Consider the following 15,356-nt stretch of genomic DNA (forward strand, 5'->3'; position numbering starts at 1 on the left):
AAAAAAAAAAAAAAAAAAAGTCAAGTAAGAATAAACTAACCACAATGTTACATATTGAGGGTTTTTTTTTTACTGCTAGAGTATATATGATTTGAGATATTGCCATGAATAACCTACCAGTCCTTCTTACTATTAACAAGACTGGGAAAGTCTTGATGGTTTCTACCAGATTTAGCTCAAACTCTATGCTAATGCAAGGAGCCTGTCTTCTGGCCTATCATTCACACAGGGCACATCTGCTTTCACTATGTAAAAGGAAGTGAGACAAAACCAAAACCAAGCCAAACAAGCACACAACACAACACAGAACGCACTATGAGACTGTTTAGAAGATTGTTTGTTAACATTAACAAGGACTGCAAATCTCCAGTAACTTAAGTTAACTAGATAATTTATGAAGATTGTCTCATGACATGTACTGGTAGAGCTCTACAGGTATGCTTCACTATATACAACCTGGTCTTCTATATAAATGTTTCTTAGTTTTTAAATTTTTCAAACAGGTTTTTATACTAAAGGTATAATGTACACAGTAAAAAAAAGTCAAACTGTAATAAAAGGTACACAACAAAAAGTGAAAGTATCCTTTATTCCATACTATTCCTACTTGGTTAACTACTAAGAAATCAAATTCTGCTTTAAATGTATGGCCTTCAATATTCATTGTCTGTGCTTGACAGTAAAAAATAATTTCATCATGTAAATTAAGCCCCTTCCACAATTATCTGCTTATATTTTTATATTCAATAAGATGTTTCTTAAGTGATGTATACCTGTACAGCTCCATTCTAAGGGTTGCTGAGTTATTGCTGAATACTGCAAGATAAACAACAATTTTGGCATCAAGGTAACTGGCAGTCATGGTAAGAAGGCTTCTGGAACTCCTAGCTCATGAGATCATTTCAATATATATCCCAGGGCCACATACTGTCTCCTGTGCCTCAATATAAGTAAGATAGTTCCAAACGCAACCAAAGGATATTTTTTAGTCAAATTAAATTTTTTTGAATCCCTCTCCCAAATGTGCCTGGTTATGTTACATAGATTAGAATTCATTAAAATTGATCAACAGTTGGTTTATGGGTCAATATTTAATCTGTTTTTGCTTTGTTTTGTTTTGTTTTGTTTTTTTGCGGTACGCAGGCCTCTCACTGTTGTGGCCTCTTCCGTTGCAGAGCACAGGCTCCGGACGCACAGGCTCAGCGGCCATGGCTCATGGGCCCAGCCGCTCCACGGCATGTGGGATCTTCCCGGACCGGGGCACGAACCCGTGTCCCCTGCGTCGGCAGGCGGACTTTCAACCACTGCGCCACCAGGGAAGCCCTAATCTTTTAATAACATCAACAATAAATGACATTATTCTATTTAATCTACACCCATATAAAAATAAGCAAACTGTTTAAGCATTTTCAGAAGTGTGCTATCTAGGTTCTGAGTTTGTTATTTTAAGGTTGCCCTCATATGATTTATTCCTATGAAGGCAAAATCTAAGAAAAGGTGGTCCCAGAGAGCTAGAATTTATAAAAATTTAAAAGTATGTTTTTGATTTGAAATAAAAGTAGAAATCTTAAAAATTTTAAGTTGTCTAATTACTATATAAGCTCGTTCTTACAAAGACACTTTTGTGCCTATATAACAAGAAAATATTTGTTGTTGCTTTTCTACCTTAAAAAAAAAAAAAGAAAAGAAAAAAAAAGGAGGGCTTCCCTGGTGGCGCAGTGGTTGAGAGTCCGCCTGCCAATGCAGGGGACACAGGTTCATGCCCCAGTCAGGGAAGATCCCACATGCCGCGGAGCGGCTGGGCCTGTGAGCCATGGCCGCTGAGCCTGCGCATCCGGAGCCTGTGCTCCACAGCGGGAGAGGCCACAACAGTGAGAGGCCCGCTTACCGCAAAAAAAAACCAGGTAACTCTGGAAAGGAAAATATAATAAGATGAACTTGACTATATTTAAAGTTTTCATATATTAACAAAGTAGAAATTGCCTATATATACATAAACATAACTACAAAGTCACTATATAGCAGAAACATGCACACCAAAGCCAAAACTATTTTCAAATATTCATTTTAAAACCTAAGGTAACTTGGAAATCTTTTACAAATTAATATATTTGTAATGTAGACTCAAACATTTCATTTCCAAGGGCATTTCCAAACATTTCAATTTAAAACTAACTACAAGAAGCAAACAAGTCTAGTTACTTTTTCATGAATAACTAACCTCATTTTAATTTTATGTTGATTCAGCTCAGCTCCCACATTTAGAGTAAGTTTTAACTAGGAAGGTAGTATACCATAATAGTCAAATACCAGCAAAGTAATGGGAATGACAATAGAACATATCTCATGAGATGTTATAAAGAGATGATTACTAATCCACTGTTTCTCACCCAACCAAGGATCTCACTTATACAAACTTCCCAACTTATCCTTGCATCAATTTTTCTTTCTCTACTAGATCATGTCATCAACATTATAAACACTTTAATATCTCCCACCTTCAATAAAAATTCTCCCCAACACCATATTCCCATTGCCCTACTTCCTTGATTTATAGCAAAATTTCTCAAAAAAATGATCTATACTCACTGTCTTCATTTCCCTCCTTGATTCTTTCTTGAACCCACTCCAACTGTGCTTTCATCCCCACCGCCCCACAGAAATTGTTCTTACTAAAATAACCAGCAATCTCCATAGTATCCAATTATCAATCCTCATCTTAGTTGACCGCTTGGCAGAATTTGACACACCTGATCATCTTTTCCTCCCTGACACATTTTCATCCTTTTGCCTCCCAGAGACTTCACTCACTCTTGGTTTTCCTCCTTCCCCACTGGTCCTCCTTCAAAATCTCCTTTGCAAATACTCATCTTCATCGTGACCTCTAAATTAAGCTGGCTTGCCTAAGGCCTTAGTCTTTGAACCTCTTCTCTATTTTAGTCCCGAGGCAACCATGTCTGATTAAAGTTACACACTTAGCTGTGTTAAGTGTGATATGCCAACACAGCCTTGCCCTTCTTCCCTGTACTCCAGATTCATATACCTAGCTGCCTCACTTGGATACCTTAATAGGTATCTCAACATTAACACAGGCAGAATAAAATTTAGATTTTATATAAACACTTCAAATTCCACTCCCCACCTCCACCCTTGTTTTCTCCTTTAATTAGTACAAACCCCAATTCCATCCTTCCAATTTCACAAGCCCAAACTTAAGAGTCATCCTTGACTTCTTCTATTTTATTGGTCCTGCCTTCCAAATACCCAGAACATACAGCTTCTCATCACCTCCACCTCTAGCTCCCAGCCAAAGGCATTATGTCATCCCTTTTCTGTACTATAGTAATAAGCCTCCGAAATTGGACTCCTTGCCCCCACAAAACAGAAAGTTCATACAGCAGCAAGAATAATCCTTTTCAAACCTAAGTCAGATCATGTCACTTTGCTGCTCAAAATTTCTCATTACTTGCCATATCACTTGGAATAAAAACCAAAGTTTGGGGCTTCTCTGGTGGCGCAGTGGTTGAGAGTCCGCCTGCCGATGCAGGGGACACGGGATCATGCCCCGGTCCGGGAAGATCCCACATGCCACGGAGCGGGCCCCGCAACGGGACAGGCCACAACAGTAGAGGCCCGCGTACCGCAAAAAAAAAAAAAAGAAGCAAAAACCAAAGTTTTTATATTCTCCTACAAAGCATCCCTACAATCTAGCCCCCGCAGCCTACCTCATCCACTACTCTTCTCCACACACACGCCACTCCAGCTACACTGGCCTTGCTTTTCCTCAAACACATTAAGCGTATCCCGCCCCAGAGCCTTTGTCCTTGCTTTGTCCTCAACCTGAAACCCTTTTTCCCTGGGCATCTGCATAACTTCTCTCTCACATCATTTAGACTCAACTGTTACCTTATGAGGAAGACCTTTTCTTACTATCCTATCTAAACTAGCAACTCCCTACCCATACTGTCACTCTCAATCTTCTTATCTGCTTTATTTTTCTTAGCACCCATCAGCACCTGACACAGAATATAATTATTTACTGTCTGTCTTCCCCAAATACTAAAAGGCAAGCACTACGAGAGTAGTGATTTTGTTTTATTCAAAGAGCAGCACAAAGAAGAGTATCTGGCATTTAGCCTGGTAGATATTTGCTGAATAACAAAATAAGTAATAGCAAGTCATTATGCTAAAAGTTTTATAAAGATTAGCTCATTTAATCTTTGGAAAAACTATATGAAAGTAATATTATTATTCCAATTTTACCAAGGAGACAAAGGCACAAGAGATTAAATAACTTATATGTCACAGTTGGTAAGTAGTATAGTCAGCTTCCTGAATCTTTTAAACGAGATGAAGTTAGATCATACAAATGGAGTATTTAACAAAAAGTGTGGCACAAAAAATACATAACATTTATGGAATACTTATTATTACATTAATGTAAGCTTTTTATGTGTATTTACTCATTTAATTCTCTTATTGTTTAATAAGTGGTTGCTATTATTTTTACTATTTACTATTTATCAAGGTACCAACCTGAACTCAACAGAAGTCACATAAAAGATGCTGCTGTGACAGAAATAGTACAAACTCCAACATTTACCATATCAAAATTAACTGAATTCACATCATACACAGACACATAGTTAACTGTATGTTTGCTAGCCTGTAGTTCTCAAAAAGCCCTCTAATATAGACAAAATAGTCACAGATTTTCTTCATTAAAAAAAAAAAAGTCTACCCCTCCCCTAAAAATCTGGCTGCTACTCCATACTGCACCATATTATGTTTAATCCATTTTTCATTATAAGTTTAAAATTATGTGATTAAAGTAGATCTTTTCAATGTTTAAAACAGAACTTATTCATTTGTACCAAATACTACTGAAATCACCAAGTTTATCTAATGCAAACAACTCTGTTTTAAAAGTCAGTTTTATTACCAAAAGTAAATTTTGATATTTCTGCATCTGAGAAAATAAAGTAGCCAATTCCTTTATCCTTGAGTTAAAGTGAAAGCCACAGGAATCATGAAATTTAGTGAATATAACTTCTTCAGTTCAACACAGCATTTGATTTTTAATTCAATCCGTAGATACCCATTCTTTATTAATAATTAACATATGAAAGATTCTGGGTAAAGACCCTTAAAACTTACGGTGCAATAATGGCTCTAGCAGGTCTTTTTGTGGACTGTACTTGTGAAAGCCAACCTTCTAGCTGTGCATTCAGTTGCGGTCCTATAAAAAGAGAAAGAGAGAAACAGGAGTGAGCAAAGCAATACAGTACTAATAACCATACATGACACAAAGTCCTCACTGAACCTATTTGGAACTAAAATAGCTTAATGGGCAGTGGATCATCATTTTGGATGTTAATGTTTGAAACTTAACCAACTACAAAGTTTCTAGTAGCAAGCCATGTGATAAAGACAAGCACTGATTCAACAAAATTTGCTTTTATCCATCCACTTATTTATTTACAACCATCTTCATTCAAGAACAATACAATCTACAATTTGAGGCAATGATCAAACAAAATGAAACAAGAAAGAGAAAAATATAGTATATGAAAAGAAAATAACTGAATATATTTTAGAGTACCAAAACCTGCCTTAATCACTAAAATCACATCCATGGAGTGATCATTACCACACTCAAAAGATCTTTCCTGCCATCCACTCCAGCCCCCTATTCCCATCACCATATCAATAACCAGTGTAACTACACCACCTCAAAAACCTCAATTTCAAGCATCCCACTCTCTTCACTTCCTATCATTCCAGTTCACGTCTAGAAATCTGTTGGAGTCACTTTTCCAACTGTCCTTCATCCTCTCTTCTCCACTTTTTATACCCATCCTGAGATTTGATGATCCATCACTATAACCACTCCCTTGCCTGTGGCCTCCCTCCTTTGCTCCTCTTTCTCCAGTGTAGACAAATCGTAGTTGAAACCAACCTTCCACTTAACAAAGCACCTCCATCTGAACAGCTGAATGAGACTGTAAAGAAACACAACCATATGAACTTTGAAATTATACTCATAAATTACAGCAGATCCTTAGCAAACAAAGCCCAGAAATCATACCACGACAACCTAGTGAATTTGCTCACCTATCTTTAAGATAGAGAGTTACTTCATATAGCTTCTCTTTTTACCTTAAACCATCATCCCCTTCCCATTCCCATTCCCAACAGATGATCAAACTTTTCATTTCGTTAAGGAAAAACAAGCAGAATAACCAACCATCCTGGCTGCTCAGGACTTTGCCAGTTTTAGCACTGGAAGTCCTGCATCCTGGGAAACCTCCCAGTCTCAGGCAAACCTGAATGTTAGTCGCCCTAAATTCAGAAGAGAACTACTTCCTCTTCCCACCATTTATTCTGCTTTCCCTCCTGTTTCAACAAATTGTCCTTGCTCCTATCAAAAGCCAAACAAATTATTTCTGCACTGGATCTCACTTTGTTTTTCATACTCAAGGACTCTGCTCTTAAAACTATCCTTGTCTCCTGCACTAACTTTTCCCTTTTTACTAGATCATTATCATTACCATGCAAATATGCAATACTAGCAAATTGATTTCCCCCCAACTACTGCCCCCTTTTTCTCTGGCTCTCTCTTTTTAAACTTTTAATAAAAAAATATTCAAACATTACAAAAGAACCTAGATAATAATATAACAAACACTCATGGATTGACAGCCCAAATAAATTAAACCTTAACATTCTATCTTATTTACTTAAGATCTTCTTTTATTAAGAAATAAAATACTGGATTTCCCTAGTGGTCCAGTGGTTAAGAATCTGCCTGCCAGTGCAGGGGACACGGGTTCAATCCCTGGTCCGGGAAGATCCCATATGCCGCGGAGCAACTAAGCCTGTGCGCCACAACTACTGAGTCCACGCTCTAGAGCCCGCGAGTCACAACTACTGAGCCCACATGCCTAGAGCCTGTGCTCCACAACAAGAGAAGTCACCGCAATGAGAAGCCCATGAGCCAGCGAAGTCCCAAAAATTGTTTTAAAAATAAAATAAAAACTAAAATAAAAATTAAAGGGGGGCTTCCCTGGTGGCGCAGTGGTTGAGAGTCCGCCTGCCGATGCAGGGGACACAGGTTCATGCCCCGGTCCGGGAAGATCCCACGTGCCATGGAGCGGCTGGGCCCGTGAGCCATGGCCGCTGAGCCTGCGCGTCCGGAGCCTGTGCTCTGTTGCAACGGGGGAGGCCACAACAGTGAGAGGTCCGCATACAGCAAAAAAATAAATAAATAAAAAATAAAAAATTAATGGGACTTTCCTGGTGGCACAGTGGTTAAGAATCTGCATGCCAATGCAGGGGACACAGGTTCAAGCCCTGGTCTGGGAAGATCCCACATGCCACGGAGCAACTAAGCCCGTGTGCCACAACTATTGAGCCTGTGCTCTAGAGCCCAGGAGTCACAACTACTGACGCCCACGCGCCTAGAGCCAGTGCTCCACAACAAGAGAAGCCACCGCAGTGAGAAGTCCGTGCACCACAATGATGAGTGGCCCCCGCTCACCGCAACTGGAGAAAGCCCACATGATGCAACAAGGACCCAACGCAGCCATAAATAAATAAATACATTTATTAAAAATAAAAACTTTCTAAAATTTAAATTAAAAAAAAAGCTAAATAAGCCTCTAATCAGCAACTCAGGACCATCTTTCTCAAGGACCCAAAAGCCATCTCTTTGAAATGTGATAATCAAGGGAGATAGTGCCCCTTTCTGCCAGTTTCTGTGGGATAGGAACTAACTTCAGAGGGCCACCTAGCCCCAAGTTGCAAAATTACCTCCTGTCATAAAAATATGTAAGTTTAGTTTTCCTTTGGATAAAGCAATTAGCTAATACATATGGTCACCTCAATTACCAAGTGAATTTAGGATGAACTATGTGTGACAAATGTTTCTATCAAGTCCTCTTACTTGAACACTACTCATGATTTATCTTGAGAAATTGCATATAATGGGTTTTATCTGCTTAGCTAAATAAAAGGATAACCACTCTTCACATCTTTGCAATCTGTTAGCAGATAGCCGGTGACGTGCATCATATTGTAGCTTAATGCTTAGTCAAAAATAAAATTTTCTTTCTCTTCTACCTTTGAAGAGAAGTTTTCTGAGATGGCAGGAGGTTTTGGTTTAAATTATATTTCTCCAACATCAGCAATGGCTCAAAATTCCCATTTCCCTACATCCTTACCAACATCTGATACTGTCAGAATTTTTCATTTTTGCCAATTTGATATGGGTATGAAATCATACCCCTTTGTTTCTTCTAATTTGTACTTGCCAAATATCCATTGAGATGAAGCATTTACAGATTTGGAAATTCTGTGTTTAGGACTATATACAAAAACAAGTCAAGTTTATAAATGGCTAGCCCATCTATAAACTGCTAAAGTACAAAAAAGGTCCGATTCAGCAATCAAATGATGTACTTTATTTTCAAAACTTAGATTTAAGAACAGTTACCAAAAAACTTATATTAAATAATTTCATTACTAATTCAAGGATAAATGGTTTCTAATTTCAAAGTAAATTAAAATTTTAGCTTCCTAATAAATTTCACGTTAACTTAAAATAAGTATTTCCATGTCACAGGAAGTTTACAAAACGAATTTAAAATGAAATAAAACAAAGAAAACAATATCTCCCAATTCAGCAACCCTACTGCCACCAACTTCACTGGTTTTAAGCACTAAACCAAGCTTTCTTAACAGTCCTTCTGTAAAAGAACCAGTTTCTTCATAAGGATCCTAAGGTAAAAGTCAAACTCCAAGTTTCTCCATTATTTTTAAGTAAGATAACTGAGTGTATCTATTTATTACAAAAGGCTGCTTAACTGTTGATTTGTAAAGTGTCAAAAAATTTGCATTCTTCCACAGAAGCTGATACTTGGCAATATGGCATCCTTAATACATGAAGGTGATGTAGAATGCGTGCTTTCTTTCTCAAATATCACTGAATTTGAAGGCACACTGATGAATAGAAAAAATCAATCAAAAGGAAAAATCCTAGCAAAACTACTTCATGGTTGTGTGACCTTGCCCTGAGAGGAATAAATGGGCATGTACCCCTTTGGATAAACAGTAAAAGTAGGTTCCCAAAGGATCAATGCTAAGGTATTTCCTTAAGAAACAGACAATAAATAATGTGCTGTAGGCAAGTCAGTACACTTCTGTTTGAGTCCCAATTAAATCAAACAATATTTCACAAAAAAGTTTATTTGCATAGTGACAAAACCACAAAGATACTAAACACACACACACATTTTCAGGAATTCCTATGCAACTAATTAACAGATCCATTCTAAAATACGGTAATTACGCAAGCCAAATAGATTTTTAACTCTCTTTAGTCTGCTCCTCCTATTCCTCTTCGGAGAGAAAAACAATTCAACAGCCTCCTGACTCTGAAAAACATCATGTGTTCTATAAACTGTTCTCAAAAAATGTGCAATGGAACCACCTGAGGATCTCATAAAAATACTAATTATGGGGGGCTTCCCTGGTGGCGCAGTGGTTGAGAGTCTGCCTGCCGATGCAGGGGACACGGGTTCGTGCCCCGGTCCAGGAAGATCCTACATGCCGCGGTGGCAGAGGCCACGACAGTGAGAGGCTTGCGGACCGCAAAAAAAAAAAAAAAAAAAAAAAAAAAAAAATATGAATTATGATTCTGTAGGTCTGGAGTGGGGCCTGAGATCCTTCATTTCTAATATGCTCTGCAAGTAACAGCAACGTTTGCTGGCCTATAGACCACACTCCAATAGCAAGTCTAGATCAACGGTGGCCAACCAAAAAAGGGACTTGGACTGCAAAGACTCCACAAAACTATATGCATAACAAGTTTTACCTAAAGATAAAATAAATCTCTATATAAATGTAAGATCTATCAATTACAGATTAAGAAATACATATTCATTTAACAGTGGTAACGAAACTTCTTTTACCTTTTTTAAATCATCTATTTTGTCAATCAAGAGATAGTAAAGAATAATTACTGTCCTCTAGGAAATTCCATACTTTCTAACATGAAGTAGCTTCCTTAAAAAGAGGAAAGTAGAGAAGAACTACAATCCTGCAGCCTGTGGAACGAAAACCACATTCACAGAAAGACAGACAAGATGAAAGGCAGAGGGCTATGTTCCAGATGAAGAACAAGATAAAACCCCAGAAAAACAACTAATTGAAGTGGAGACAGGCAACCTTCCAGAAACAGAATTCAGAATAATGATAGTGAACATGATCCAGGACCTTGAAAAAGAATGGAGGGAAAGATCGAGAAAATGCAAGAAATGTTTAAGAAAGACCTAGAAGAATTCAAGAACAAACACCTAGAAGAATTCAAGAACAAACAAACAGAGAAGAACAATACAATAACTGAGATGGAAAATACACTAGAAGGAATCAATAGCAGAATAACTGAGGCAGAAGAACGGATAAGTGACCTGGAAAACAGAAGGGTGGAAATCAGTGCCAAGGAACAGAATAAAGAAAAAAGTATGAAAAGAAATGAAGACAGCCTAAGAGACCTCTGGGACAACATGAAACTCAACAATATTCACATTATAGGGGTCCCAGAAGGAGAAGAGAAAGAAAGGACCCAAGAAAATATTTGAAGAGATTATAGTCGAAAACTTCCCTAACGTGGGAAAGGAAATAGCCACCCATGTCCAGGAAACGCAGAGTTCCAGGCAGGATAAACCCAAGGAGAAACGCCAAGAAACATAGTAATCAAACTGACGAAAATTAAAGACAAAGAAAAATTATTGAAAGCAATAAGGGAAAAATGATAAATAACATACAAGGGAACTCCCATAACGTTAAGAGCTGATTTCTCGGCAGAAACTCTACAAGCCAGAAGGGAGTGGCATAATATATTTAAAGTGATGATAGGGAAGAACCTACGAACAAGACTACCATACCCAGCAAGGATCTCATTCAGTTTCGACAGAGAAATCAAAAGCTTTACAGACAAGCAAAAGCTAAGAGAATTCAGCAGCACCAAACCAGCTCTAAAGCTACAACAAATGCTAAAGAAACTTCTCTAAGTATAAAACACAAGAGAAGAAAAGGACCTACAAAAACAAAGCCAAAACAATTAAGAAAATGGTGACAGGAACATACATATCGATAATCACCTTAACTGTGAATGGATTAAATGCTCCAACCAAAAGACACAGTCTGGCTGAATGGATACAAAAACAAGACCCATATATATGCTGTCTACAAGAGACCCACTTCAGACCTACGGACACATACACACTGAAAGTGAGGGGATAGCAAAAGATATTCCATGCAAATGGAAATCAAAAGAAAGCTGGAGTAGCAATACTCATATCAGATAAAATAAACTTTAAATTAAAGAATGTAACAAGAGACAAGGAAGGACACAACATAATGATCAAGGGATCAATTCAAGAAAAAGATATAAGTTATAAACATATATTCACCCAACATAGGACCACCTCAATACGTAGGGCAACTGCCAACAGCTATAAAAGAGGAAATAGACAGTAACACAGTAATAGTGGAGGACTTTAACACCTCACTTACACCAGTGAACAGATCATCCAGACAGAAAATTAATAAGGAAACACAAGCTTTAAATGACACAACAGACCAGATAGATTTAATTGATATTTATAGGACATTCCATCCAAAAACAGCAGATGACACTTTCTTCTCAAGTGCGCACAAAACATTCTCCAGGATAGATCACATCTTGGGTCACAAATAAAGCCTTGGAAAATTTAAGAAAATTGAAATCATATCAAGCATCTTTTCCAACCACAATGCTATGAGATTAGAAATAAACTACAGGAGAAAAAACGTAAAAAAGACAAACACATGGAGGCTAAACAAAATGTCACTAAATAACCAAGAGATCACTGAAGAAATCAAGGAGAAAATCAAAAAATACCTAGAGATAAATGACAACGAAAACATGACAATCCAAAACCTATGGGATGCAGCAAAACAGTTCGAAGACAGAAGTTTTTAGCAACACAATCCTACCTCAAGAAACAAGAAAAATCTCAAATAAACAACCTAAACTTACACCTAAAGGAACCAGAGAAAGAAGAACAAACAAAACCCAAAGTTAGTAGAAGGAAAGAAAACATAAAGATCAGAGCAAAAATAAATGAAATAGAAACAAAGCAGTAGCAAAGATAATAAAACTAAAGCTTGGTTCTTTGAGAAGATAAACAAAATTAATAAACCTTTAGCCAGACTTATCAAGAGAAAGAGAGAGAAGACTCAAATCAATAAAATTAGAAATGAAAAACGAGAAGTTAAAACAGACACTGCAGAAGTACAAAGCATCCGAAGAGACTACTACAAGCAAATGTATGCCAATAAAATGGACAACCTGGAAGAAATGGACAAATTCTTGGAAAGGTATAAACTTCCAAGACTGAAGCAGGAAGAAATAGAAAATATGAACAGACCAATCACAAGTAATGAAATTGAAACTATGATTAAAAATCTTCCAAGCAGTAATAAAGGCATCATCATGATTATGAAAAAAAAAAAAAAAATCTTCCAAGAAACAAAAGTCCAGGACCAGATGGCTTCACAGGTGAATTCTATCAAACGTTTAGAGAAGAGCTAATGCCCATCCTTCTCAAACTCTTCCAAAATGTCACAGAGGATGGAACACTCCCGATCTCATTCTACGAGGCCACCATCACCCTGATACCAAAACCGGACAAAGATGATACAAAGAAAGAAAATTATAGACCAATATCACCGATGAAGATAGATGCAAAAATCCTGAATGAAGTACTAGCAAAGAGAATCCAACAACACCATGGTGTATGATTAAAAGGATCATACACCATGATCAAGTGGGATTTATCCCAGGAACGCAACGATTCTTCAATATACGCAAATCAATCAATGTGATACACCATATTAACAAATTGAAGAATAAAAACCAAATGATCATCTGAATAGATGTAGAAAAAGCTTTTGACAAAATTCCACACCCACTTATGATAAAAACTCTCCAGAAAGTGGGCACAGAGGGAACCTACCTCAACATAATAAAGGCCATATATGACAAACCCACAGCAAACATCATTCTCAATGGTGAAAAACTGAAAGCATTTCCTCTAAGATCAGGAAGAAGACAAGGAGGTCCACTCTCGCCACTATTATTCAACGTAGTTTTGGAAATCCTGGCCACGGCAGTCAGAGAAGAAAAAGAAATAAAAGGAATCCAAATCAGAAAAGAAGAAGTAAAACTGTCACTGTTTGCAGATGCCTTGATACTATACATAGATAATCCAAAAGATGCCACCAGAAAACTACTAGAGCTAATCAATGAATTTGGTAAAGCTGCAGGATACAAAATTAATGCACAGAAATCTCTTGCATTCCTATGCACTAACAACAAAATATCAGAAAGAAATTAAGGAGAAACAATCTTATTCACGATTGCAACAAAAATAATAAAATACAAAGGAATAAACCTACCTAAGGAGGTAAAAGACCTGTACTCAGAAAACTGTAAGGCACTGATGAAAGAAATCAAAGATGACACAAACAGAAGGAGAGATATGCCATGTTCTTGGATTGGAAGGATGAATATTATGAAAATTACTATACTACCCAAAGCAATCTACAGATTCAACGCAATCCCTATCAAATTACCAATGGCATTTTTTACAGAACTAGAACAAAAAATCTTAAAGTTTCTATGGAGACACCAAAGATCCCAAATAGCCAAAGCAGTGTTGAGGGAAAAAAACGGAGCTGGAAGAATGAGACTCCCTGACTTCAGACGATACTACAAAGCTACAGTAATCAAGACAATATGGTACTGGCACAACAACAAAAATATAGATCAATGGAACAAGACAGAGAGCCAAGAGATAAACCCACGCACCTATGGTCAACTAATCTATGACAAAGGAGGCAAGAATATACAATGGAGAAAAGACAGTCGCTTCAATAACTGGTGCTAAGAAAACTGGACAGCTACCTATAAAATAATGAAATTAGAACACTCCCTAACACCATACACAAAAATAAACTCAAAATGGATTAGAGATCTAAATGTAAGACCAGACAGTATAAAACTCTTAGAGGAAAACATAGGAAGAACACTCTGACATAAATCACAGCAAGAACTTTTTTGATCCACCTCCTTGAGTAATGGAAATAAAAACAAAAGTAAACAAATGGGACCTGGTCAAACTTAAAAAAGCTTTTGCAAAGCTAAGGAAACTACAAACAAGATGAAAAGAAAACCCTCAGAATGGGAGAAAATATTTGCAAACAAATCAACGGACAAAGGATTAATTTCCAAAATATATTAACAGCTCACGCAGCTCAATATTAAGAAAACAAACAACCCAATCCCAAAATGGGCAGAAGACCTAAATAGACATTTCTCCAAAGAAGGCATACAGATGGCCAAGAAGTACATGAAAAGCTGTTCAACATCACTAATTATTAGAGAAATGCAAATCAAAACTACAGTGAGGTATCACCCACACCAGTTAGAATAGACTTCATCAGAAAATCTACAAACAACAAATGCTGGAGAGGGTGTGGAGAAAAGGGAACCCTCTTGCACTGCTGCTGGGTATGTAAATTGGTACAGCCTCTATGGAGAACAGTATGGAGGTTCCTTAAAAAACTAAAAATAGGGCTTCCCTGGTGGCGCAGTGGTTGAGAGTCCGCCTGCTGATGCAGGGGACACGGGTTCGTGCCCCAGTCCGGGAAGATACCACATGCCGTGGAGCAGCTGGGCCCATGAGCCATGGCCACTGAGCCTGCGTGTCCGGAGCCTGTGCTCCACAACGGGAGAGGCCACAACAGTGAGGGGTCTGCGTACCACAAAAAAAAAAACAAAACTAAAAATAGAATTACCATATGACCCAGCAATCCCACTAATGGGCATATACCCAGAGGAAACCATAATTCAAAAAGACACATGCACCCCAGTGTTCACTGCAGTACTATTTACAATAGCCAGGTCATGGAAGCAACCTAAATGGCCATCGACAGCCGAATGGATAAAGAAGATGTGGTACATATATACAATGGAATATTACTCAGCCATAAAAAGGAAAAACTGGGTCATTTGCAGAGATGTGGATGGATCTAGAGACTGTCATACAGAGTGAAGTAAGTCAGAAAGAGAAAAACAAATATCGTATATTAATGCATATATGTGGAACCTAGAAAAATGGTACAGATGAACTTTTGTGCAGGGCAGAAACAGACACAGATGTAGAGAACAAACGTATGGACATCAATCAGGGAAAGTGGCGGGGGCAGGGGGCAGCGGGATGAACTGGGAGATTGGGATTGACATATAT

The 15,356-nt window shown here is 37.7% G+C and overlaps 1 protein-coding gene across 1 annotated transcript in view; it reads right to left on the reverse strand.

Annotated features, from left to right (window-relative positions):
• Positions 1–15,356, reverse strand: part of MEMO1 (mediator of cell motility 1) — a gene marked incomplete at its 5' end in the record, with an annotated part of 129,333 nt that overhangs the window by 59,383 nt on the left and 54,594 nt on the right. The window contains one exon of the mRNA XM_024732040.1: positions 5,158–5,239. Coding sequence (XP_024587808.1) covers positions 5,158–5,239 — 82 coding nt within the window. The remainder of the gene's footprint in view (positions 1–5,157; positions 5,240–15,356) is intronic.

The sequence above is a fragment of the Neophocaena asiaeorientalis genome, unplaced genomic scaffold (assembly GCF_003031525.2).
Source record: "Neophocaena asiaeorientalis asiaeorientalis breed wild unplaced genomic scaffold, Neophocaena_asiaeorientalis_V1.1 scaffold18, whole genome shotgun sequence".
Taxonomy (NCBI): domain Eukaryota; kingdom Metazoa; phylum Chordata; class Mammalia; order Artiodactyla; family Phocoenidae; genus Neophocaena; species Neophocaena asiaeorientalis.